This window comes from Pleurodeles waltl, chromosome 1_2, assembly GCF_031143425.1.
Source record: "Pleurodeles waltl isolate 20211129_DDA chromosome 1_2, aPleWal1.hap1.20221129, whole genome shotgun sequence".
In the NCBI taxonomy this organism is placed as follows: Eukaryota; Metazoa; Chordata; class Amphibia; order Caudata; family Salamandridae; genus Pleurodeles; species Pleurodeles waltl.
The window spans coordinates 214491178-214517502 of record NC_090437.1 but is presented as its reverse complement, the minus strand read 5'-3'; the positions used below and the strand labels follow the sequence as shown (position 1 = coordinate 214517502).

General features: G+C 47.6%; 1 protein-coding gene across 3 annotated transcripts in view; it reads left to right on the top strand.

Annotated features, from left to right (window-relative positions):
- LOC138299526 (phospholipid-transporting ATPase ABCA1-like) overlaps window positions 1-26325 on the top strand; it is a 2649159-nt gene that overhangs the window by 990307 nt on the left and 1632527 nt on the right. For 2 of the 3 annotated variants that reach the window (XM_069237840.1, XM_069237822.1), the window contains exon 15: window positions 6159-6381. The exons of the other annotated variant lie outside the window; for it this stretch is intronic. In XM_069237840.1, the coding sequence (XP_069093941.1) occupies window positions 6159-6381 (223 nt within the window). The remainder of the gene's footprint in view (window positions 1-6158; window positions 6382-26325) is intronic. 3 annotated transcript variants of the gene reach the window in all.

Below are 26325 nucleotides of genomic sequence, written 5' to 3'. Positions count from 1 at the left end.
GGGTGACTATTCCGAAGGTCCAAAATGCTGCTATTTCTGCTTTACTCTGTGAAAGTTTAGAGAGGTTTTCTAAGAATTCCACAGCGTCAAATACATCACATGGCGTTTGACTGGTGAACAAGGGGCTGTCAATACCCTGCCTGTGGAAACGGAGCTGTAAGAAATCATTCGGCCCCACTTTGTGTAACAACAGCTCTGCAAGTATTTGTATGGCCTGGTGAATAGCTTACAAGTCATTATCTGATGAGTTTATGTGTTCTAAGTTAACAAAATTGGAATTCTTCCTAATGCTCTGTAGCATTAAATCTCTGTACATTTTGCTGGAACCTTTCTACTCTCTCTAAAAATATCATCTCTGAATACTGAAATTGGGGGTCTGCATTCGATGTTGATCTCTCTGGAGAATATTTTTGGGAGAAGCTGACTCTGATTCTGAGGCAGTGTATTCTTAAGCCTCTTTATAGCACAAATTCTGGCTTTCTTTAATTTACTGCTGAAAAGCCTACAGTGGTCAGCGCTATTAGCCCACTTTTGTTTCTTATCGGGCCACTCATTTTTAGGGAGCCCCCCGGAGCTGGTTTGAGTGGTCTCAGAAATTTTTGCTGAAGATGTCCTCTCTGATTTCCCGGCTACAGCTTTTACCTCGAGAATGTCTTTGTGTTCGATGTATCTTGGTCTCTCAGCTTTATACCGCGAACGCTTGAAACACCTGGAGCGCCTGTGACAGTCTCCTAAATTTGTGTGTGGGGTCTAGTCTGTTCCATTTTAGGATACACTTCCATTGTATTTGGAACTTTTAGGCCCTGCCTGCAGGGTTCTAACTTCTTTTTTGCCTTGCAGACTCATAAAAACCATTTCACTTTAGTACAGATGTCTTGTGCCTTCTTATTATATTTGGAACTTTGGACTGAGTTATTAATAAAGCTGGAAACCCCACTCTTTAGGGAGCACTGCAGACCTCGTCAAGATGAAATAACCTCTACGTCTGCAATGGCTGATTCACAAGGTTGTAATACCTCTCGTCTACACCTTTGTGCCCTCTGGATTATCTCCCTCCGTACATCCCTCAAGGGTCGGTTCTCGGTTTTGGTCTTCCACAGTTTTATGGCATTAGAGTTCATATTGGATTTTAGCTTTCTGAAACCAGGTGCATGTTTTTCACATATGACCCTAGTAAAGCTTTTTGGGCTAAAAACCCATGTTCTGGGGCATTATCTGTGAAAGTAGAGGTGGGGCTTATATTATCCTGAATCCCCCTGAGCACTGCTCTTGTGCTAGCACCACTAACACTGTTCTGAAGGTCTGGTATTGGGGGATCAAAAAAAGTGGTTCTCAATCTGAACACCCAGGGGAGTATCCGATGGCTGCTTCTGAGGACACCTCATCGCTATACTCTGTTTCAAAGATCTGATTACGGTATCTGTTCCATCCTGTACTACTGGCAGGGTATGTTGAGGAGAATGATGGAGGTTTTACACTTCACGCGAGGCTGGTGGGATCGTACATGCCTGGAGGTGTAACCAGTGGCATAGGATATGGTGAATTTAAATGTTGGTCATAATAGCTCTGCCCAGTAGAGGAGTAGGACATGCTAGGGGTGGGAACAGGTGACTTCAGCCCCTTGGAGTCTACATTAGAAGAAACACAGTGAACAGCTGTGGCTCGGGTTGGTGTTTCCGATTTTGCTGACTCACCTGTCAGACCCTTGAGAAACCCTGTACCTACATAACATGTGTCTGTTTGGGAATGATTGTTTCCAAGACTTTCATCACCCAGAGTTTAAATGTGGTTGTGGCTCACTGGTTGTCCCCCAGAGAAGCCCTATGCATGCAGAACACTGATCTGGGTCTGGATGATCATTGTCAAGCCCTTAATCCCAAATGTCATGTGAGATATTTATGGTCAGTTTAGGGGATACTCTGAGGAGAACATCAACATTCACCCTTGCAGCTATTGAACATTTACCTGCATGAAGGGTATGGTGATCTGGCTGTGCTGTATAGATCTAAAGCAACAGTTTGTAGGTCCTGGACAGTGGGTTTCTTCTTCTTCTTTAAGGAAAGACAGCTCAATTTTGATTTGTTTAGCGTGAAATCTGCCTCCTGGTTTTTACATGTCCCTGGCTGTTGTATGTCTGTAGCTAAAAGTGTGCACACTTTGAGATCTACACACCTAGCCAAAACTTCCCTTCCTGCATGCATGTTCACTGTACTGCTTGTGGGTTTTGCTGGTAAAGCAGTGTAGGGGTTAGAGTAAAAGGTGTCCCTACGGCCTGCATTTGCAGAGTCCACGCACAGTTTGTCATGATGCACTGGGCTTCTCTCACCAGTTGCTGTCATTTGGTCACTTTGACAGATCTTTGTGATGTCCATTAGCGGCATCAACGTATGCTTAACCTTTTGTGGTACTCCAGTGCCGGTCTTTTGTGTTGACTCTAAGATGAAAACAAAAAGAATACACATTAGCAAAAAAAAGCCTGTACAACTCTTTACAACCTTATGATTGTAACCACCTGTCTAACTATTGATTTACATTTTTTATAGCCCTTATTAGATGCTGGAGGAACACGATGCTTGAGACAAAAATCCATAGGGTTCTTTTGGCTTTACATTTTGTAAAACACATCTGCTTTGTCCCTTGTGAAACCCCTTTCTTAATAGCCTTTCCATCTATAGGCCTGTTTTTTCAACAATGTCACAACCTTTCCAGGACTCGTTGAGGATCTGGCCAGTACTTTTGCTCAAGGGTCTACCTTTTGCTGAGATTTGGCATAATGGTGATCTTCTAGGGGGACTGTGAAAAAAAAGAATCACTGTCACATTTGTAATTTAATACACCACTTTAGACACTCTCTGAAGGCATGATAGAGTCTGGGGGGGGGTTGAAATATACAAAACTGTTTCCACGGCTAGATTTCATGAGGTAATCTTGGCACATCATCTATAGAAGCCCTCTTCCATATTCACCTGTAATAGAAGTACAATGCTGTAAACTGTCCATTGCAACTTTAGGCTCTACTATTTGTTTTAGCGTTTCAATAGCTATCTGCACTTCACCCCTATAACCTATAAAAATACACACATAGGAATAGATTTACAAAAATAAATCTATGATGTTGAGACATTAAGGTTTGCACGTTCTCAGAACTATAGTGTTCTAAATATCTGTACCTTGTTAAAATTCAACTGTTTCCTCATGGCCCTATGTTAATTCTGAGAGATCCAGTTTGTAGAACACACAGATTTGCTTTAAAAACAAACAGCACATGACATAGTTAATTAAGTCACTTTAAAAAATATTCTAGATTTATTGTTTCAAATTATAATAAATCTTGTAAAGTTGCTGGAACTGGCATTCTTATCGAACTTTGTAGCACAAAGGGCTAAATAAGGCAGGGGCTTTGAAACAGCACTAAACACTTCTAGCATCAAAGCACAGGGGCTGCGCTAGATCCTTAACTCCATCATGACAGCTTAAAGCATATTAGAAATGCCTCATAATCAAAGCTTGCACTAAACACATTCAGTTTTCTTTCTACACCTCTGCCCATTCTGCCCCAGTCCTGTGGCTCAGGACTTTTGAAAACACATTCTAAGCATGTTGCTGACCTTTAACACCACGGCAAACCCTTGGTTTAAACAACTGATTACTGATTATATTGGTATATTTTCTGTAAAAGTTGATTTCCACACAACCTACAGCATGCTAAGCTAAGCCACTATGAGGTTAAGCTAACACACTGTTTTTTTCAAACCATAAAAGCAGACATTTTTCACGCTAGGAAAAACAGAAACTGGGCTTCCCTAAGCAACACATTGATTAGAAAAAAATAATGTAAAAGATATATGCTAATATTGCTTTTTACCTGCAGAAAAACTTGTCCTGTATTGCCTGGTTGCTACCCGCAATTCAGCTCAAAGCTTTGCTCAATCATGCTTGGGGCCCCTCAGTCCACAGACTTAAACTCAATATTCTCCTGCTGCTTCTGATTGTGTGTGTGATCTTGGGACGGCATTTCTTACTTAGTAGAGCTCACTAACTATACATGGGTCCACTCTGAGGAGTTAAGGAGTATCAGCCATCCACATATGGGTTCCATTTCATAGCAGTTGGCTGCTTCTGGGTGTGTGTGTGAGTGGTCTTTGGGATGGCATTTTATACTTAGTAGAGCTTACTAATTTTGCATGGGTCCAATTTGGGGAGTTGAGGCGTACCAGCCATCTGTGTATGGGTTCCATTTTGTATCAGTTGGGTGCTTCTTATTGTGTGTGTGTACGGGGCTGGGGATGACATTTTATACTTAGTAGAGCTTACTAATTATGAGATGGGAGAAATTTGGGAAGTTGAGGAGTACCAACCATCTGTGTATGGGTTGCATTTCATAGTAGACTTGATTCAATTATGAATTTTCTAGACATTTCCAACAAAATAACATGTTTAAGTCAAATATGCACCGTCCAAGGTAAGACAGATTAGCTTAGGGAGACAGTGGGGCCCTGGGGGTTCCTTCTGTGTATTTGCCCAAGCCCCTCGTTTTGGGGAGCCCTCCTGTTGTCTCATCAAGATTTCTAAACTATGACTCTCTGAACATGCCCTGGCTTACCTTGTTAGAGACTCACATATTATACACCCCAGAGAGCATTGCAATTTTGCCTATGACAAAGCTCTAAACAGAGGGCAGTGGGGCCCGAACCTGTTATGACAGCAACCTAACGATGTTTTAGGACCATGGGCACGTGACCAGTACGTGATCAGGGTGATGTCACAACATGCCACCCAAAACGGTCATGTGATCCCCAGGAAGTGATGTCACTGCCAAGGGAGGGCTCCAGGGACCCAGACGTCTTAGTAATGGAAGTGACATCACTTCCAGGGGTGGGACAGCTGTCACTTTTTTCATGATGGCAGAAGGTATCCCTCCTTATTATTACTGTACATCACAACTTGAAAGTCTCTGGTCTGAAAGGTTACTCTACATCACAACTCTGACGTCTGTGGTCTGAAAGGTTACTCTACATCCTAATGCTGAAATGGGCAGTCTGGAAAAGTTACTGCACATCACAACTCTGAAATGTGTTGTCTGGAAGAGTTACTGTACATCAAAACCCTGAAATGTGTGTTCTGAAAGATTAATCCTCATGACAACTCTAAAATGTGTGATCTGAAAGAGTTAATGGACATCACAACTCTGAAATGTTCCGGCTGAGTTACTGTACATCAGGGTCAGACAGGGACAGGAAATATGCTTTTTAGCATTAGTGATTTAGAAAGCTAAAAAGTATCCATGTTTGCACATTGGGGAGGTTTTGAACCAGTAAAGATTAGCTGTAGAAGTGATTTGAAAGGTATGGAAGACTGCATGGATTGAAACCTGCTGTAGGCGATGTTTGTTTTATTATCAGGGAAATCAAAGTAACAAGCATTAGCAATGCCAATAGGTCTATTTTATGAATGCACTATCAAGCCAGATCTAAAAATCCATGTAGGTTTATGATTGCCCTCTTCCCATCTGTTCTCCTGCTAGAGAAAACAAGTCATACATTATTTACTTATCTAAAACACACAGTAACATTACAATCTCATGTGTGTGGCCCTGAAAAGTCTACTTCTGGCAGCAGGATATGCAATAGGAACACAGCTGCGTGGAGGGCAAGTGCTTATTTTGTGAAAGCACACAACTTCTACCTAATTGAAACTTGTACACCTGGCTCCAAACATGTGGGAGGGGGCAAAGCCCTTCTCTAGTGATGCTTGCATAATTGTCTGGTGATAGCTGCGCTGCCAAGCCAGACCATAAAAACCGGCCCAGCAGAACATAAAAGAGGCTGACAAACACTCTAAAAAAATCCCACAGGCAAACCTATTAGACCAGCCTACGTGCATTGCCTAATTGCCATACGCCAATCCAACCCTGCTGTATATAATAATTTCAAAATGTATAGTCTGAAAGATTACTGCACAACACAACTCCAAAATGTGTGGTCTGATGGAATTACTTTAATGTCGTAATGCATGCCATGTATATTTTCTCACAATGCCGTTACTTGAATGTTACAGTGCAACAGTATTTTGCATGGAAATTGTATTATGTTAATTTGCCATAATGGTGCTTGACTCTTGTTCTGTTTGTGCTTTCTTTCTCTGTGGCATCTGTTTAGATTTATGCGCTCTCTCTCACGGTCCCTTCCACTTTATATGACATTAGCCTGGATTTATTCTGTGGCCATGATTGTCAAAAGTATAGTGTATGAGAAGGAGGCTCGCCTTAAGGAAATGGTCAGGATGATGGGATTGGACAATGGGACCTACAGGCTGAGTTGGTTCATCAGCAGCTTCATTCTTTTCTGCATCAGCGCTTTCCTGCTCACGCTTGTGCTAAAGGTGATTAATTAATTCCATGATGATTTTGAATTAAAAATAATTTACCATGTGGAATGATGTATGCATGCTTTGATTTCTTCTCTAATTTTGGCCCATACAAAATCAGGACAAATAGAGTAACTGTCTTGCAATAGTCAATAGTGAAAACATTTCTCAACAGGACATTTGTCTCTTTCTGCAAATAGTCCCTGCATTGCTTGAGCGTCTTAGGGGGCGCCATTCCACATTATTCTCCAGGGACAGGAATGTTGCCAATATCAATGCTTAGAATAGTGCCTCATTTACAAGGCCTGTGGCACAGGGCGGCTCGGCAAGTGTCTTGCTGCACCACCCTGCGCCACCTGGAAAGAGCAGGAATGAGCCATCTCTAAAAGATTCTGTGCATTTCTGTCCTCTCCCCCTGTGCTGGTGCTCAAACTGCTGCCCAGCACCAACACAGGTACCCTTGCACCATGGTGCAAGGATGCCTCCGTTGCAAGGATGATTGTTTTAGTACAGGAAGGGACACCTTCCTGCACAAAAACAATCACAAGATGTCTTTTCGTCTTTCTATGTGTGCTGCAGAATATTTCTCCCTGTTGCATCATTCTTATGCCACCCCTGAGATATGAATCTGATGTATTCCCAGTCTTGTAAAACTAGGAATACGTCAGATTCCTTCAGGTTCCAAAGGTGTTTTGTGGGAACACCCCAAGCAACACCTATATTATACAGTGTTTTGCCTGAAAAGGGTTCATCTTTACAAGGCCATAAAAAGCCATGCAAGGTGTAAATATGGGCTGGCACACTGTGCCACCAGAACGCAAAAACATTACGCTCGAGTTGCACATAAATGAGGCCCTCATTATGGCAGCTTCAAAGTATTACGGGAATAGATGGTTTCTTTGCTTTTCACAAAAAGAAGTGAAGAGCCACACTTACTAGGCGTCATATTTTGTTGGTGTCAACAATCATACTTGAGAAATAATTGCCTTAATTGCACAATGCTAAACACAATTTAGGTACTATATAGGGCCCATTTAATAGTTGGTGGTGCCCTGTGCAACAATCTTTGTTGGCTTCTCCCCCAGTGACCTTCTTCATCATGGATTCACTCACTATCACCCTTCAATGGTGCCCGTCATCTCTGCTAGCCCTCTTCTCTCATTTATTTATTTTATAGCGCTACTTATCCCAAAGTAGACATCATTATAATATGTGAGAGGTAATATGCTAAATGTAGTTAAGTAGGTCACACATTTTTGGTTGGTAAATTTGGGTTTTATTGATTAGTGATTACACAGGTATTCCAAGTGACCCTCAGTCACCATGTGTTGGGAAGAGAGGGCAGCATGCTGTCATACTGAATGATCTGATGTGTAGAGTAAGTGATCATTTAAACGTTACAGACTGTTAGAAATGGGGTCTTTGGTTGGCAGTCAGGTTTTCCCCTTTCCAAGCAAGGACCCTCACTCTAGTCGGGGTAAAGGAGAATCACCCTTAGTTAACCCCTGCTCACCCCCTTGATAGTTTGGCACGAGTAGGCAGGCTTAACTTCAGAAACAATGTGTAAAGTATTTGTACCAACACACACACAGTAATTCAGGGAAAACACTACAACATGACACAACACAGGTTTAGAAAAATAGAGAATATTTATCTAAACAAAACAAGACCAAAACAAAAATAATCAAACACACACAAGTCAAGATATGAATTTAAAAAGCAAAAGAGTCTGAAATCCTTTAGAGAAGAGTGAGAACGCTCTTATTTCACAAAAGTACCTGGGTAGCGTAAAAAAAGCTGCACGGGTGAGTGTGCATCAAAATAGGCCAACGATATGTCAATTTCTCACTTGCAAGCAAGACCATGCACTGTTCCTTCTCCGGTCGGGTCGACGTGCATTGTTTTTCCTCTCCCACAAGAGAGCAATGATTTGATCTGGAAATGCCCCGCTGGTCAGGGCAGGCTTTGCGTTGTGTTGTTTTTCCGTACCCAGCGATGTTGCATTGAAAATCCGTTCGCATGATATCACAAAACCACGCTGCATGGGGTTTGCATCATTATCAGCTTCCTTTAGCGGGTGAGGCACATAGTTTCTCCAGCAACGTTGCATCGATCTTCCAGCTGTGATGCAAGTGTAGTATTGCTTTCAGACGCAAAGCCGGCGGTGTGTCATTTATCAGCCGTGTCATGGTAGGTGTGTTGAAAATGTCCCTACACGGCAGTCTGTGCATGGATTTTCAGTCTTTGTCTGCCAGCCTCACCTTTCAAGGGCCCAGGAACTGGATAAGGCGCCACTTGGAAGGGCAGGAGTCTCAGCAGAGAGTCCAGGTGCTGGCAGGGGAAGTCTTTGAACGTCCATGAGACTTCGACAACAGGAGGCAAGCTCAGTTCAAGCCCTTAGAGATTTTTCACAAGCAGGAATGCAGAACAAAGTCCAGTCTTTGTTCCCTTTCACAGGCAGAAGCAGCAACTACAGGATAGCTCCACAAAGCACAGTCACAGGCAGGGCAGCACGTCTCCTCAGCTCTTCTCCTTGGCAGAGGTTCCGCTTGATTCCTGAAGTGATCTAATTTTCAGTGGTTTGGGTGCTCTTCTTCTACCCCTTTCTGCCTTTGAAGTAGACCTACTTCAAAGGAAAGTCTCTCTTGTTTGTGAGATCCTGCATTGCACAGGCCAGGCCCCAGACACACACAGGGGGCTGGATACTGCATTTTTGTGAGGGAAGGCCAGCCCTTTCAGGTGTAAGTGACCATTCCTCCCCTCCTTCCTAGTACAGATGGCGCATCAGGATATGCAGGCTACCCTTTGTGTCAACTAACCGAGGCAAGGAATCCTCAAACAGGCATTCACAGAATGGTTTAAGCAAGAAAATGCCTACTTTCTAAAAGTGGTATTTTCAAAAACACAGTCTCAAAACCAACTCTGCTAAAAGATGTATTTTAAAATTGTGAGTTCAGAGACCCCAAACTCCTGTTGTCCATCTACTCCCAAAGGGAGCCTATGCTTTAGTAATATTTCAAGGCAGCCACATTTGGTAGTATTTCACTGTCAGGACATAATAAACACATTAGTATATGTCCTACCTTAAACATACACTGCACCCTGCCCAGGGGGCTACCTATGGCCTACCTTAGGGGTGTCTTACATGTAAGAAAAGGGAAGGTTTAGGCCTGGCAAATGGTTACACTTGACAAGTTAAACTCGCAGTTTAAAACTGCGCACCCAGACACTGCAGTGCCAGGTCTGATACCTGAATACAGAGCTACTCATGTGGGTGACACAACCAGTGCTGCAGGCCCACTAGTAGCATTTGATTTACCGGCCTGGGCACCTCTAGTGCACTTTACTATGGGCTTACTAGCAAATCAAATATGCCAATCATGGATAAGCCAATGTACACAATTCAATTTACACAGAGAGCGTATGCACTTTAGCACTGGTTAGCAGTGGTAAAGTGTCCAGAGTCCCAACAACAACAGGTCAGAAAAAAATAGGAGGAAGGAGGCAAACAAATTGGAGATGACCCTGCAAAGGGGAAAAGTCCAACGCAACCCACCACCAGCCTAAAGCCAGGGGAGACCAATCAATACCTTTACAGACTTCCCTGATTAGGATGATAGAACAGGGACCCAGGCCCACAACAATAGGGGCATGTTCTAGTTCTATGCCTTCCTGACTGCAGTTGGATCCTTCTGTCCATACTCTCAGGGCCCACTGAGCTAAACCCATGGGGCACCCTTCTCCTTAGCTGCTGATACCATTTGTGCAGCACTTAACTTTAATTTGCTCACAGATGTATCCCAGGGGGCAGGTAGTACAACCAGGGCCAACACAATGGTATGGCACACTCCATCCCCGGGGTATGACTCCTGTCCCCACCCCAGTGGCAACTCTGTCCACCAGGACAGCAAGCCACAGTGGTCACTGACAGCTGTGAGGGAGGTGAACGAGGCCCCAGGCCTTTCAAGGCTCTCCAACCACTGTGACTGTGGGGCAGTAGCCCCAGGTGCCTGTCACCCTTTTACCACTCTCCCTTCCAACTGGTCAGGGATGACAGGCTGGCCCTGGTCATCCCCTCTAGGGCTCTGTTCCCTCCCTCTAGGAGTGGCACCCTGTTGGACCTGGCTTTTTGACAGGGACATCCCCAAACTTTTTGCCTCCTTCCTCCTATTTTTTCTGACCTGTTGTTGTTGGCTTTTGACCTCTGGGCACTTTACCACTGCTAACCAGTGCTAAAGTGCATATGCTCTCTGGGTAAATTGTACTACTGATTGGTTTATCCATGATTGACTATTTAATTTACTTGTAAGTCCCTGGTAGAGTGCACTACATGTGCCTAGGGCAGGTAGATTAAGGCCCATATTTATACTTTTTGACGCTAAACTGCGCTAACGCAGTTTAGCGTCAAAAAGTTTTGCGCCGTCTAACGCCATTCTGAAGCGCCATGCGGGCGCCGTATTTATGGAATGGCGTTAGACGGCGCAATCAGACCGGCGCTGCCTGGTTTGCGTGGGAAGAAACCACGTAGACCAGACAGCGCCGGCGTAGGGGGAAAATGGCGCATGGCCGTCTTAAAATGGGGCAAGTCAGGTTACGTCGAAAAAATCGTCTTAACCCGACTTGCGCCATTTTTTAACGACGCCCATCCCCCATCAACATGACTCCTATCATTGTAAAGATAGGAGTCATGCCCCCTTGCCCAATGGCCATGCCCAGGGGACTTCTGTCCCCTGGGCATGGTCATTGGGCATAGTGGCATGTAGGGGGGCACAAATCAGGCCCCCCTATGCCACCAAAAAAAAATATAAAAAATAAAAAATTATACTTACCTGAACTTACCTGAATGTCCCTGGGGTGGGTCCCTCCATCCTTGGGGGTCCTCCTGGGGTGGGCAAGGGTGGCAGGGGGGGTCCCTGGGGGCATGGGAGGGCACCTGTGGGCTCATTTTGAGCCCACAGGCCCCTTAACGCCTGCCCTGAGCAGGCGTTAAAAAGTGGCGCAAATGCGCCGTTTTTAGCCACGCCAACTCCCGGGCGTCTCTTTTGCCCGGGAGTATAAATACCACGTAAAGGCCTGGGAGTCATTTTTTAGACGGGAACGCCTCCCTTGCATATCATTAACGCAAGGAAGGGGTTCACGCTAAAAAATGACGCACATTCCGGGAACTTTGGCGCTATTCGCCTCTAACGCCATAGTATAAATATGGCGTTAGTTGGCGTTAGTTTTGCGTCGAAATTGCGTAAAAAAAAACGACGCAATTTCGGCGCAAACGGAGTATAAATATGGCCCTAAATGCTACTAGTGGGCCTGCAGCACTGGTTGTGCCACCCACCTCAGTAGCCCCTTAACGCTGTCTCAGGCCTGCCATTGCAAGGCCTGTGTGTGCAGTTTCACTGCCACTTCGACTTGGCATTTAAAAGTACTTGCCAAGCCTAGAACTCCCCTTTTACTACATATAAGTCATCCCTAATGTGTGCCCTAGGTAACCCCTAGAGCAGGGTGCGGTGTAGGTAAAAGGCAGGACATGTACCTGTGTAGTTATATGTCCTGGTAGTGTGAAACTCCTAAATTCGTTTTTACACTACTGTGAGGCCTGCTCCTTTCATAGGCTAACATTGGGGCTGCCCTCATACAATGTTGAAGTGGCAGCTGCTGATCTGAAAGGAGCAGGAAGGTCATATTTAGTATGGCCAGAATGGTAATACAAAATCCTGCTGACTGGTGAAGTCGGATTTAATATTACTATTCTAGAAATGCCACTTTTAGAAAGTGAGCATTTCTTTGCACTAAAATCTTGTTGTGCCCTTCAATCCACGCCTGGCTAGGTTTAGTTGACAGCTCCTTGTGCATTCACTCAGACACACCCCAAACACAGGGTACTCAGCCTCACTTGCATACATCTGCATTTTGAATGGGTCTTCCTGGGCTGGGAGGGTGGAGGGCCTGCCCTCACACAAAGGACTGCCACACCCCCTACTGGGACTCTGGCAGACAGGATTGAGCTGAAAGGGAACTTGGTGCATTTCTTAGAGACTCTTTGAAGTCACCCCCACTTCAAAGGCACAACTTAGTATAAAACAGGGCCTCTGCCCTACCTCATCAGACACTTGCTGGAGAAGAAACCTGAACCAGAAACTACATCCTGCCAAGAAGAACTGCCTGGCTGCTCAAAGGACTCACCTGTCTGCTTTTCTACAAAGGACTGCTGCCTTGCTGTTGGCCTGCTGCCTTGCTGAACTCTTGCCTGGCTGTAAAAGTGCTCTCCAAGGGCTTGGATAGAGCTTGCCTCCTGTTCCCTGAAGTCTCAGGACCAAAAAGACTTCACTCTTCCTCTTGGACGCTCCGTGCACCGAACTTTTCGACGCACAGCTTGTTCCGCGGCAAGAAAAACGCCGCACACCGACGCTGATCAACGCGACGCCTTCGGGACGACTGAAACTTTGACGCACGGCCTCGCAAGGACAACGCCGCCCGACTTCCTGGGAGAAATCGACGCGAGGCCTGCCGGGAGATCAAAACTTTGACGCACGGCCTCGCAAGGACAACGCCGCCCGACTCCGCAGGAGAAATCGACGCGACGCCTGCCGTGAGATCGAAACTTCGACGCGCAGCCCCGCAGAACGACACGCAGCCGGAAAACAAGCAGGAAAATCCACGCACAGACCCGGGACATCTGGTAATCCCCGCGACCCACAGAAAGAGACTATCCGCGCGCCAGAAAACGACGCCCGACTTCCCCGCGTGGAAAATAACGACGCAAGTCCGTGTGTGCTGGGGAGAAATCGACGCACACACCCTTTTTCCACGCACCTCTTCCTTTGTGGCCCTCTGAGGAGATTTTCCACCAGAAACCAGGTACTTTGTGTTTGAAAGAGACTCTGTTTACTTTCTAAAGACTTAAGACACTTTATATCACTTTTCAGTGATATCTTTACAAATTCATATTGCAACTTTGATCGTTTTGACCTGAAGATACCCAGATAAATATTATATATTTTTCTAAATACTGTGTGGTGTATTTTTGTGGTGTTATGCTATGGTGTTGTAGGATTTATTGCACAAATGCTTTACACATTGCCTTCTAAGTTAAGCCTGACTGCTCGTGCCAAGCTACCGGAGGGTGAGCACAGGCTGATTTTGGATTGTGTGTGACTTACCCTGACTAGAGTGAGGGTTCTTGCTTGGACAGAGGGCAACCTAACTGCCAACCAAAAACCCCATTTCTAACACACCCCCAGAGTCTAATATTGTCAGGCTGCTTGTAGATTCAGTCCTACACAATTCTCCCACCAGTACAGGGAGGTTAACCTGCAACTGGTCTTCCAATCTGGGGTTCTGTACCACCCAAATAGGTGTGCCCCCCAGAATACAATATGGTAGGGGCCCTGTTAGCAGTAGCCCCTTCCTCCAGGTCAAGGGAGACACCCTGAACCTGGTCCTTCAATCCAGGGTCTGTTCCCTTAGATTGAACTGGGGTCAGGGTGGACTCTCTCCCCCCCTTCCCCTACTCCCAGGGTTTTGCACCCCCACCATGGAGAGTACCCCTAAAAGTCACACCAGAGGGGTGATTGGGCAAATCGCCCCCCCATCAGGTCAAGGTTTACCCCCTGCACCTGATCCTCCAGTCTAGGGTCTGTACCCTCAGAGTGCACCATTGCCTGGCAACCCAGGACTTCCTGGGGGGCACACATACCCCCCATCACGTCAGAGTTTACCCCTGAACCTGATCATCCACCCCAGAGTCACCACCCTGAGGTTGAACCATTGCGTGGCACACCAGGGCATCCTACCTCTCACAAGGGAATCACCTTAGCCAAGGGCCACACAAGAGTCTGACTGGCACAGGTCTCCTGACCTCTGTCCATCTGGTAGAGTCTGGATTCCCCACAAACCATAAATGGTCTCACCAATGTCATTTCTTGTGTGTTCTGATGTCAGAGCTAACCCCTGACCCTCCAGGATCTCCACTGGGGCCTGCAACTCCCCCTCAACCCTCTGTCTAGACTTCTGTACCCCCTCACTAGGAGTGGTACCGCCAGACACCAGAACCGGTGGGACGCTGGCTACAGCCACCCCCTCCAAGTTCTCCTGACACTGTGGGGTCTCCCTCAGCAGATGGCCCTATGGTACAGGCTAGGCTCTCCTCCTGGTGTTCCCTCATAGAACCCTCCAGAAACTGGGACTGGATCTCAGGCACCCTGGGCACCCTGGGACTCAGCCCTCCTTCATTCCATCTCCTCTGAGGCTGGACATGGAATCCTATCCCACTACACTGGGGCCTACCTGGGACATTGCAATCCTTTCCCACCTCACCTGGTTGAGAAATACCTAAGCCATTTCCCTCAGGAGAACCCCTAAATGCCTCTTCAGACTCTGTGGTACTCACACAGAGGTCTGCCTCCAGTGTAATTTCCCTGGGGTCAGAGAACTCACACTCAATCTGGTGTTGCGTAGCTATGAAAAATAAGGATTGGACATATGCTCTCCAGCAATTACATCACACAAACCCTCACATAAATTAACCAAACTACCTTTCACCCAACCATCCAGTGACTCAGTCTTGAAAAAGTACCCCACATCACCCTCCTAAGACTGGTGAGGCAGCACCTGACTGTCCCTGTCACTCAGCCCACACTCTTCTGGGATGTGTCCACACTCCATAACAAGGACTGCTACCTGGGGGGATCCCGTCTTCCTATCACTCTCCCCTAGAGCCAGTAGAGTGTCCCTCCCACTATAAGGAATATGACTCCCCATGCCAGTTCCCCAATTCACCTCAGGGACCCTGTGCATCACTGGAGCTACCTCATACCCCTGAAACTCCTGGGGTATGTTAACCCCCTCCTTCTAGTAGGGCACCAAGGCCCATATTTATACTTTTTGACGCACAACTGCGCCAACGCAGTTGTGCGTCAAAGATTTTACCGCCGGCTAACGCCATTCCAACGCGCCATGCGGGCGCCTTATTTATGGAATGATGTTAGCCGGCGCTGCGGACTGGTGTGCGTCATCAAAAATGACTCACACCAGGCAGCGCCGGCGTAGGGGAAAATGGAGGTTGGGCATCAAAAAATGGGACAAGTCAGGTCTGAGGCAAAATTCAGGCCTCAACCCGATTTGCACCATTTTTTTTTACGCCCAACCTCCATTGACATGACTCCTGTCTTAGCAAAGACTGGAGTCATGCCCCCTTGCCCAATGGCCATGCCCAGGGGACCTATGTCCCCTGGGCATGGTCATTGGGCATAGTGGCATGTAGGGGGGCCCAAATCAGGCCCCCCATGCCACAAAAAAAATACTTACCCGAACTTACCTTTCCTTCCCTGGGATGGGTCCCTCCATCCTTGGGTGTCCTCCTGGGGTGGGCAAGGGTGGCAGGGGGTGTCCCTGGGGGCAGGGGAGGGCACCTCTGGGCTCCTTCCGAGCCCACAGGTCCCTTAACGCCTGCCCTGACCCAGGCGTTAAAAAACGGCACCCATCAGGCTGTGCGTCTTTTTTAAGGCCCACCCTCTCATGTGCATCAAAATTACATCAGAGTATAAATATGGGGCACAGGCCTTAAAGTCATTTTTTAGAAGGGAATGCCTACTTTGCATATAATTAACGCAAGGCTGGTTCCCCCTTACAAAAAATGACGCACATGGTGGAATTTTGACACCCACGGGGTCGGACGTCAAAGTATAAATATGGGACAGGGTTTGCGCCGATTGTGCGTCAAAATTTTTGACGCACATTCAGCGCAAACAGACTATAAATATGCCCCCAAGTTTCTGGGCATGTGCATTTCTTCATCAGTACTGAACATTAGATTTTTGCTGCCACCATTTAAGCTGGACTCAGCCTTAAAGCCAATGTACACAATTCTATTTACACAGAGGGCATATGCACTTTAGAACTGGTTAGCAGTGGTAAAGTGCCCAGAGTCCTGTTGCCAACAACAACAGGTCACAAAAAAATAGGAGGAAGGAGGCAAAAAGATTGGAGATGACCCTGCAAAGGGGAAAAGTCCAACACCAACCATAATTCATGTTGTAAATGAATTAAGTCCTTCACTAATGTACATTGAAAATATGCCAATTAAAAAACACTTGAAAAAAAAGTATGTCATATATTTTCTTAGTTTATTGAATTACATGTAGCACCCTCTATAGAGGAAGAATTCGAGACAGTGTTATTCCATTCGATCCTAACGGTCTCTGCACTGTTCCTTTCTAATTTTTCCCACTTTGGCTTTGCACAGATTATCAAGATTTTGCACAACATGCTGCCATTTCAGCGCTGCACTGACTACAACTTTCTGCACAGTATTTTTTGTGTGTAAGATAGCTTATCAATGCTTGCACTTGTACCGTTGTGCCACATATAGCGCTCCTTTACATCTGGGCCAGGCAGAACAAAAAACAACAATTCTTGTAGAAATATATTAGACTGCAAAGACCTTAGCCCAAAAAATAAATTAACTTGATTTCTCAAGTATGTATCCATATACAGCCACCATCCCCAGAGTGCTTGTCCATTTTTCCAGAATCAAAATTCCACCATCTATATGATCTGCTCTGAACAGGAACACCATGTCACAAAATATTTTAAAACAGAACTCTAACAAGGAACACAACGGTATACACAAAAATCTAGATTCAATGGGAGGCCATGACTTGGTCATCAAATGGAATTGCGGCTCCTTCATGAGCTCCAGTGAGCCCACTGCGGAAACCCCCCCAATGCTAACGCATGCATCAATGGTGTGAGGGGAGCAGAAGCAGCAGTCTTGTAAAGCCACCAGCCATCTCTCTGGGCTGGGTTTGCTGTTGAGGACTCCTGTTCTCTGTAGCTTCTCCTCCCTGCTTCCCCACCCGTCCTCTGGGTAGCACAGCTTTCAAGATGGCAGTGCCCACATGTTCAATGAACCACCCTCAGCTTGTCCAAAGCTCCCCTGGTGCTACAACCAGAGTTTTGAATCCTGTACCTATGGCAGCAGCTACAAACCCAGGTACAAACAAGGGGGTGGATCTACCCATCATACACCTGAAAGAGGGTGATTCCATCATTTTCCTTCCATCCTGAGCAGCCTGCCCTTCTACATATCAAAGACTTACCTGGCCTTACCTAGCCTGACCTGATTTGCATTTCACAGCCCTGCACCGGATGGGGGTGTTGTACCTTGTACACTCTTGCCTATTGCCACTCCACCCCTGTTGTTCATCGCTCCTCTGAAGCACCCCTATAGCAGGAATGGTGGAATTCAAGGACATCAAAAACAAAAAACACTAAGGGCAAATAAAAGAGACCCAAGCAAGAGCCCTCGTTACCAGACTTGACCATCAGGAACAAGTAGACAGTCTGTCAATGTTGGAGACTATCTTGAAGAAACTAAGGGGCATATTTATACTCTGTTTGCACCGAATGTGCATCAACATTTTTGATGCACAATCGGCGCAAACCCTGCCCCATATTTATACTTTGACGTCCGACCCGCTGGCGTCAAAGTTCCACTATGTGAGTCATTTTTTGGAAGGGGGAACCAGCCTTGCGTTAATTATATGCAAGGTAGGCGTTCCCTTCCAAAAAATGACTTTAAGGCCTGTGCCCCATATTTATACCCTGACGTCATTTTGATGCACAGGAGGGGGCAGGCCTTAAAAAACGGCGCCCAGCCTGATGGGCGCTGTTTTTTAACGCCTGGGTCAGGGCAGGCGTTAAGGGACCTGTGGGCTCAGAAGGAGCCCAGAGGTGCCCTTCAATGCCCCCAGGGACACCCCCTGCCACCCTTGCCCACCCCAGGAGGACACCCAAGGATGGAGGGGCCCATCCCAGGGAAGTTGAGGTAAGTTGGGGTAAGTATTTTTTTTCGTTTTTTTTTTGTGGCATAGGGGGGCCTGATTTGGGCCCCCCTACATGCCACTATGCCCAATGACCATGCCCAGGGGACATAAGTCCCCTGGGCATGGCCATTGGGCAAAGGGGCATGACTCCTGTCTTTGCTAAGACAGGAGTCATGTCAATGGAGGTTGGGCGTCAAAAACAATGGTGCAAATCGGGTTGAGGCCTGAATTTTGCCTCAGACCTGACTTGTCCCAATTTTTGACGCCCAACCTCCATTTTCCCCTACGCCGGCGCTGCCTGGTGTGAGTCATTTTCTTTTGACGCACACCAGTCCGCAGCGCCGGCTAACGTCATTCAATAAATAAGGCGCCCGCATGGCGCTTTGGAATGGCGTTAGCCGGCGGTAACATTTATGACGCACAACTGCGTTGGCGCAGTTGTGCGTCAAAAAGTATAAATATGGGCCCTAATGCTGTCCACGATATTGCATAATCCACCAAAATGAAAACAAAACCCCTGCTGGTAGAGTTAGCATGGATCAGAAACAACTTAAAATATATGAATATCAGACTCACTCACAAAGAACATACAATTAGTAACATTGAGAACCGCAGTAATGTACAGTCAAAATTATTTCATAACTCCAACAACCTGATCCCTTCCCTCCATCGTGACATTAATGAGTTGGAGGATCGCAACTGGGGAAGTAACTTTAGAATATTTGGTCTCTCTGAGGGTGTGGAAGATAAGGCAACCTTGATGATTACATTTCTGGAATCCTGGGTCCCGACCACATTGAACACTGCATTTCATAAGGATTCGAACTTGATCAAGCTCACCAATTCTCCACTTTCAAACCTGGGAAAGCCTCCACTCTACAGGCTGTTGTCTTTAAGCCTCTACGCTACCGGTCCTCTGAGATCATTCTGGCCCATTTGTGGAAAGCTAAGTCAGTGTCTTGGAAAGGTTGGAAGAAATGCACTTCGCAAGACTTTACCAAAGTCACGGTGGCTCAAAGAAAAGCCTCTCACGGACAGATAATTTCAATACGTTTGGCCGTTCAAAGTTCAAAATCACTTTTAAAGGCATGACCCAGGTTTTGCACTAGCCTGCTGTCCTTTGCTTCTTTTTGGACAATTTCTTGGACACCAGGATGGAGGAGGATACTTCTGATACGGGTACAGCTGATCTCACCCCAGTGCAGTCTCCCCCTTGACACCATCACCCTTGACCCACTTTTGAAGGTTGTTTGAATAGTTGTTTCCTAATCAACAGAAAGTCTGTTCCACCAAGAAATACAGTAGCAACACTGATGTACTTTTCTTCCACACGTCTTCCATGCAGCTAGCCATATTTTGGGGTATTGCCTAATCAGATACCTTTCATAATTTTCCTGTGATTGACTTCCCTTCATTTGAACTTGGAGACACTGTGGCAGACTTTGTAGGCTTGCCGCACTAGGTTTCTGAAAATACTTCTCCACACATTTCTTTGTGTCTATGTTCCTTTGGTTGGGCCCTCCAGGGTTGTTGGCTCGCAGGAGCAGCTTTACAGGCAACACCTGTTAGACTTTAGGACACACAAGAAGACTAGGTACTGTCTGTTTTTCCCCCATGTTGTCATGCTCATTTAGCTTGTTGCCTTCCTTTTTCTGTGTTGGACTGCTCCAGCTGAATCTACCACAAGCAGTTACTTTACGATGTCTGTTGGGCTGTGGGACATCTTTGTTTTTACTTGAACAAGGCCCTTTCGGGTGACAGAGTAATTTACAATACTAACGAAAGGATGTTATAAAAGAAACAATCCCTATACACATAAAAGTGATTGAGTAGGTCATGCTGTAAAAGTTACATATGCTGATAATAAAGTCAAAATAGTGGGATGAATAGAATAGGTACACATAGGCCCCCCTTATGACATTGGCGGTAAATCCCACTTAGCGCCATGCTGACTGCCACCAATATCCAACTGCCGTGGCTGATATCCGTTCACCATATTATGACACACACACACCAATCCGTCACTATTCAGCCACAGACACAAGTCCGCCACACCAAAGATCAGTGATAAACTGGCAGTACCAAAACCAACAACATTATGCCAACAGAACCAAGCACATCCCATTATGACCCACGAATCACCACAGCAGACATTTAACCGCGGTAAACCATTGGCGGTACACACGCCGCACTCAAAATACACACACACATACAAAACAACACCACATTGGACAATTCGAACTGCAAACACCTAACACCCATACACATACCACACACCCACACCACTATAAAACACACATCCACACTACCACAACCTCTTACGAATACAAACCATTGCCAACAGACTGACATCATGATTACAGACAAGACCAGACCCCCACAACACCATCACCTATACACCACCCACGCACTTTACATTGCACACCCCAACACATCACCCTACACACCCTCACCCACACTTCTCACACAACACCCATGGCACCACAAAGACACCCCCGATTTTCAGAGGAGGAGCTCAGGGTCATGGTGGAGGAAATCATCCAGGTAGAGCCACAGCTATTTGGAGCACAGGTCCAGCAGATATCCATTGCTAGGAAAATTGAGTTATGGCAGAGGATCGTGGACAAGGGCAACGCCATGGGACTGCAAACCAGAACCAGGGATGAGATCAGGAAGAGGTGGAATGACCTACGGAGGAAGGTACATTCTATTGCAGCAAGACACCAGCTCGCTGTACAGAGGACTGGCGGTGGACCCCCACCTCCTCCCTCTCAACTAATAACATGGGAGGAGAAAGTCTTGGCAATCATGCATCCTGAGGGCCTGGCAGGAGTAGCAGGAGGACTGGACTCTGGTAAGTCAACTATATACTACTATCACCCCCTACCTGCATGCCATCACATACCCCACCCTCACCCTCACTCCCATCACTCCACCACTTCCCACCCCCCACCATCACATCTCACTCATACCAATGCCAAGCCCTGCATGTCATACCAATGCATGTACACCACTCACAGACCTGCATGGACACCTATCACCAAAGCATGCACACTAGAGAGAATCAGCCAGCCCACCACATAACAACTTACACAAGTAAAATCTGCCAGGGCAAATACAACCAAACATGGCAACCCACTGATGCACAATATGTCACACACAGAAACAATACCACTGCATTCACGTCCTCACAGGTACTCCAGCCAATGTCACCAGAGAAGAGGTGCCAGCAATATCCAGACCTCCCACAGAAGAGGCCCACAGTGATGACAGTGACTCTGGATGCCTCGATCTGGATGACCAACCTGGCCCATCAGGGACCTCTGGACAGTCGGTAACCTAGCCACAGTCACACACCACCACAGAGCCTCCCCCATCAGGAAACACCACCACAACACCCACCCAGCATACCCACACCTCTGTCCCCAGGATCGTCAATCAGCAGTGTGTCCACCACTACAGGGATCCCAGGGCAAACCTTGCCCCAAGACAATCAGGGACCTGGGGTCAGTGGCAGTGGGCACACGGTTCAGGGGACAGAGGCACAGGACAACAGGGAAACTGGGAGGAGTGCTGTGCGCCGGGGGAGGACATGCCCAGGGAACTGACTCTCCAGGAGGCACTCACTGAGATCCTGGGAGCACACCAACATTCCCAGGATACGCTGGGCCAGATCCTGGTCAACATGCAGGAGAACAGGCGGCTGCAGGAGGGACAGTACCAGGGGATCAGGAAGGACTTGCAGGCCATTAACAGCCCCGTGGTCTCCATTGCAGGGGTGCTGGCAGACATCGCAAACATTATGAGAGAGGCACCCTCACAACAGCGGGCACCTGCCACTAGCCAGACATCTGAACTGCCTTCCACCTCTTCTGCCGCTAGTGGACAGGAGGCCCCGCCACAGGACCAACAGGCCATCAGCACCCCTCCCCCTGCAGAAGAAGAACCACCCCAGCAAACATTCCCTGTGATCCAGGCAGAAGCCAGAGACTATTGCGCAGATCCCCACCAGGAAATGAGACTTTCTTGAATGTCAACCTTGTGTCCCACTCTGTCACCCTGTCCATCTTGAACTGCCATTGCCCCCCTCCCTATGTCCTGTTGGACAATGCACCTGTGCTACAAATAGACTGGAACTATACCCTGGACTTCCCACCATCATCACCCCAGCTAAATGCACTTTTCCCCCTACTCCTTATCACTTAAATAAACACCCTTTGAAAAAATAAAAGTATGGCAAATGATTGCAGTATGTATTTGTGTAACTAGATTCAAACATGGCATTACAAATGTACAGTAATGTTCACATTGTAAAGACCTGTAGCTGGCTGCAGTGATCACACCAGGAGCGATCGTGGGGCACCAAGATCTGCAAAATGAGTTACCAAAGGGTACAGTGAGTGGACATTGAAGTGGGAAATAACAGCATGCCAGTGAAAAAGATAATCAAAACAATGACAATGAAATGTGAAGTAGCACTCTCCTACCTGTGTGTCATTGGAAGTATTGTCTGATCTCTTCTGATCACTGCCGTTCTGTTGTCCTCATCTTCATCCTCTGCCTCCTCATCCTCACTGTCCACAGGGTCCACTGCTGCCACACAGCCATCTCCAGCCTCCTCCTCCTGCAGAAAAGGCTGATGGAGTCTCAATGCAAGGTTGTGCAACATGCAGCATGCCACAATTATCTGGCAGACTTTCTTGAGTGAGCAGCACAGGGATCCACCTGTTAGATGGAGGCACCGAAACCTGGCCTTCATGAGGCCAAAGGTTATGTTCTATAATCCTTCTTGTACACCCATGTGCCTCATTGTAATGTTCTTCTGCCCTTGTTCTGGGATTTCTCACAGGGGTCAGTAGCCATGATAGGTTGGGGTAACCTGATTCACCTGCAAATATTGAGGGACAACATTTAGCCACACACCCTCCCATATGGCCTACACCATACCCATACATCAACATCGACTGGGTAGGAACCAGGGCTCACCTATTAGCCACACCCTGTGCCTCTGTAGTTGAGCCATAACATTAAGGATGCTGCTATTCCTCAGAATAAAGGCATCATGCACTGACCCAGGGTACTTAGCATTGACAGGGGAGATGTACTGGTCTGCCAGACACACCATCTGGACATTCCTGGAATGATAGCTTTTTCAATTTCGGAATACCTGTTCATTTTGCCGGGGAAACAAATGCAATCTGCGTTCCATCAATTGCCCCAGTTATGTTGGGGATATGTCCCATTGCATAGAAGTCAGCCTTCATTGTGGCCAAATCCTCCACTTTTGGGAAAACAATGTAGCTGCACATGTGTTTAATCAGGGCAGACAACACTCTGCTCAGCATGTTTGACTGTCACTTGGAAAGAACCAGTTGCCAAGAAATGGAGCACAGATAGAAGTTGCACGAGTGGGGGAATCCCAGTGGGGTGACGGATAGCAGATACCAGGTCAGGCTCCAGTTGGGCACACAGATCCTTTATAGTGGCCCTATCAAGTCTTAAGGTGAGGATAATGTGCCTGTGCTCCATTGTTTCCAAGTTCACCAGGGGTCTGTACACGGGGGTATGTCTCCATCTCCTATTAATCCACAGCAGTTGCAGTTTAAGGGACAAAGGAGTGAGGAGCCGGTCACAAATTGAACATTGGAGCCACAACAGTACAATGCATGATGTCAATTTTGAATGTATAAGAAGCATTTGTCTTGTATATCCTATTGTGAACTGTGACACAGTTATAATCCAGGGCCTGCCCCCCCCTCTGAAATGTCATCCGCATGTCCTGTGTGGAGGGACAGGTGGAAGTGAGGTAATTCTGCTGATGTTGTGCGCCATTGCGGGAGGCGATTGGGGAGAGGACCTACACTGCATGTGCTGCTGTGACCTGTGTCTAGGACCTACCATGGCATGTGTGACTGGGGAAAGAGCCCCTGCTTTTACCTCAGAGAAGTTGGAGCAATTGGTGGATTGGGTCCTACCTCAGTACGGACTGCTGTATGGGCCTCCAGACCAACAGGTGAGTACAATGCTGAGTACAATGCAAGGGGCATGATGCACTGGAGTGGTGTGTGTGAAGGGCTCGTTTTGGGGGTTGGTGGATGTCCCCTATGTGATGTACAGTTTGTGGGCTGGGCCCTTTGTGTGCAAATGGCGATGTGAAGCGGTATGGTGGGCCAAAAGTGTAACAGCTGGACGGTCTGACTAATGGCTTTCCCTGTGTGTATTTTTCTGCAGGTCAGTGTCCATCAAAACAAGGGTATATGGTGTGCCATCACCAAGGGTGTGCGGACCCTGGGGGTCTACGGCAGGTGGAGCACCCACTGGCGGAAATGGTGGGAGGATCTGAGACACTGGTCACGGAAGACGGCGGAGGCCCAGTTGGGGATGGCCCCCCAATGAGGAAGGAGTCCCTGTCAAACCCTAACCCCCCTGATGGCCAGCATACTGGCGGTGGCCTATCCTGAGCTGGATGGGCGCTTGAAGGCATCACAGCAGCCACAAGGGGGTGAGTACAGTGCCCGCCATTACAACTTACGCCTGGTAGGGTGATATCCGGGTGGGGATGTGTGTCACTGGGTGCCCCTAGGCCAGGCCTGCCTTCACAGAGTAGGTCCCATCTTGGGCAGAGTTCTGAAGTGATATTCCTCCTACCTAGTTGTAAGTATTGTCTACTGGGCAGGGCTGTGTGGGTCCCAGGTATGCTGCAGTTGGGGGGATGTGTCCCTCCCCATGCCCTGGAGGCTAACATAGGTACTGTTAGTGAATTGCCTAATGCATAGGCCTGTTCCCTGTGTGTGAGTGTGGTATGTACGCCAACAGTGGTGTTGGTGCAGCCATTGACCATGTGCATCCTTTGTCCCCCCCCCCATTTTTGTTTTGTCATCCTGTCCTTATGTGCATTAGCATCATCTGGCAGAGGAGCAGAGGCACCAACAAAGGAGGGAGCAGCATCCCACAGGACCCAGGAGGCAGAGTCCACGGAAGGTGAGGGCACCAGTGGGACGGAGGGTGAGGAAAGCACCACGGCGGAGACAGGAGGGGAAAGTTTGGACCCAGATACCTCCTCCGATGGAAGCTCCCTGGGGGGCGGACACTTCTGTGACCTCCCCAGCAACAGGTACATCCACCACCCCTGTACCAGCACCGCCCTCCCAGCAGCCCCTTATCGAGTTGCCCATGCCCGCTCACCCAGGAGGGTGGGCATTTCCTTCAGCCCCAGGCACCTCAGGCCCTGCCCCAGTTAGCCCTGCTGCCCTGAGTGAGGAGGCTATTGACCTCCTGCGATCCATATCTGTAGGGCAGTCAGCCATTGTGAATGCCATCCAGGGGCTGGAAGCCCAAATGCAACAGACAAATGCATTTCTGGAGGGCAATCACACTGGCTTGGTGGCCCAACAGAGATCAATCCAGACTCTGGCCTCCTCTCTGATGGCATCCTTTGTTCCTATTTCCCCCCTCCCCCCTCCAACTTCCTCTTCCCAATCCCAATCCCATTCCCCTCAACCCCAACCTATCCCAAGCACACAGGCAGATGAGCATGGACACAAGAAAACACACAAGAGTGGCACAGGCAAACACAATCACCACACATCATCCCACAGGCACTCACACAAACACCATCCAGATGCAGACATACCAACATCCACTGCCTCCACCGTGTCGCCCTCCTCAACCTCTCTCCCAGTTGCATCTACACTCACACCTGCATGCACTACACCACCATCCACTACCAGCATCACCACCACACCTAGCAGAACAGACACCTCACTTACAGACACCACTACAACTGCCACGTACACGTCCCCTGTGTCCTCTCCCACTGTGTCTGTCTCTCCCCTCCCAAGGTACACAAACATAAGCACATAGGCACCCAACATCCTTCCACCTCACAATAGCATTCAACCATGCACCTGCACCCAAACACAGCAGACAGACACGTCCTTGTGCTGGTGCTGGGACTCCGTCGGAGCCCCCGCCACCAACCATCGTTGTGCAACTGTCAGAGGCTGCAGGGGATGTGCTGGAGCTTTACCCCACAACCACTACCACAAGCAGCAGCAGCACCACCACCACCACCAGCAGGCAGCCATCCGAGGCTGCAGGGGATGGGCTGGAGCTTCCCCCCACAACTGCCACCACC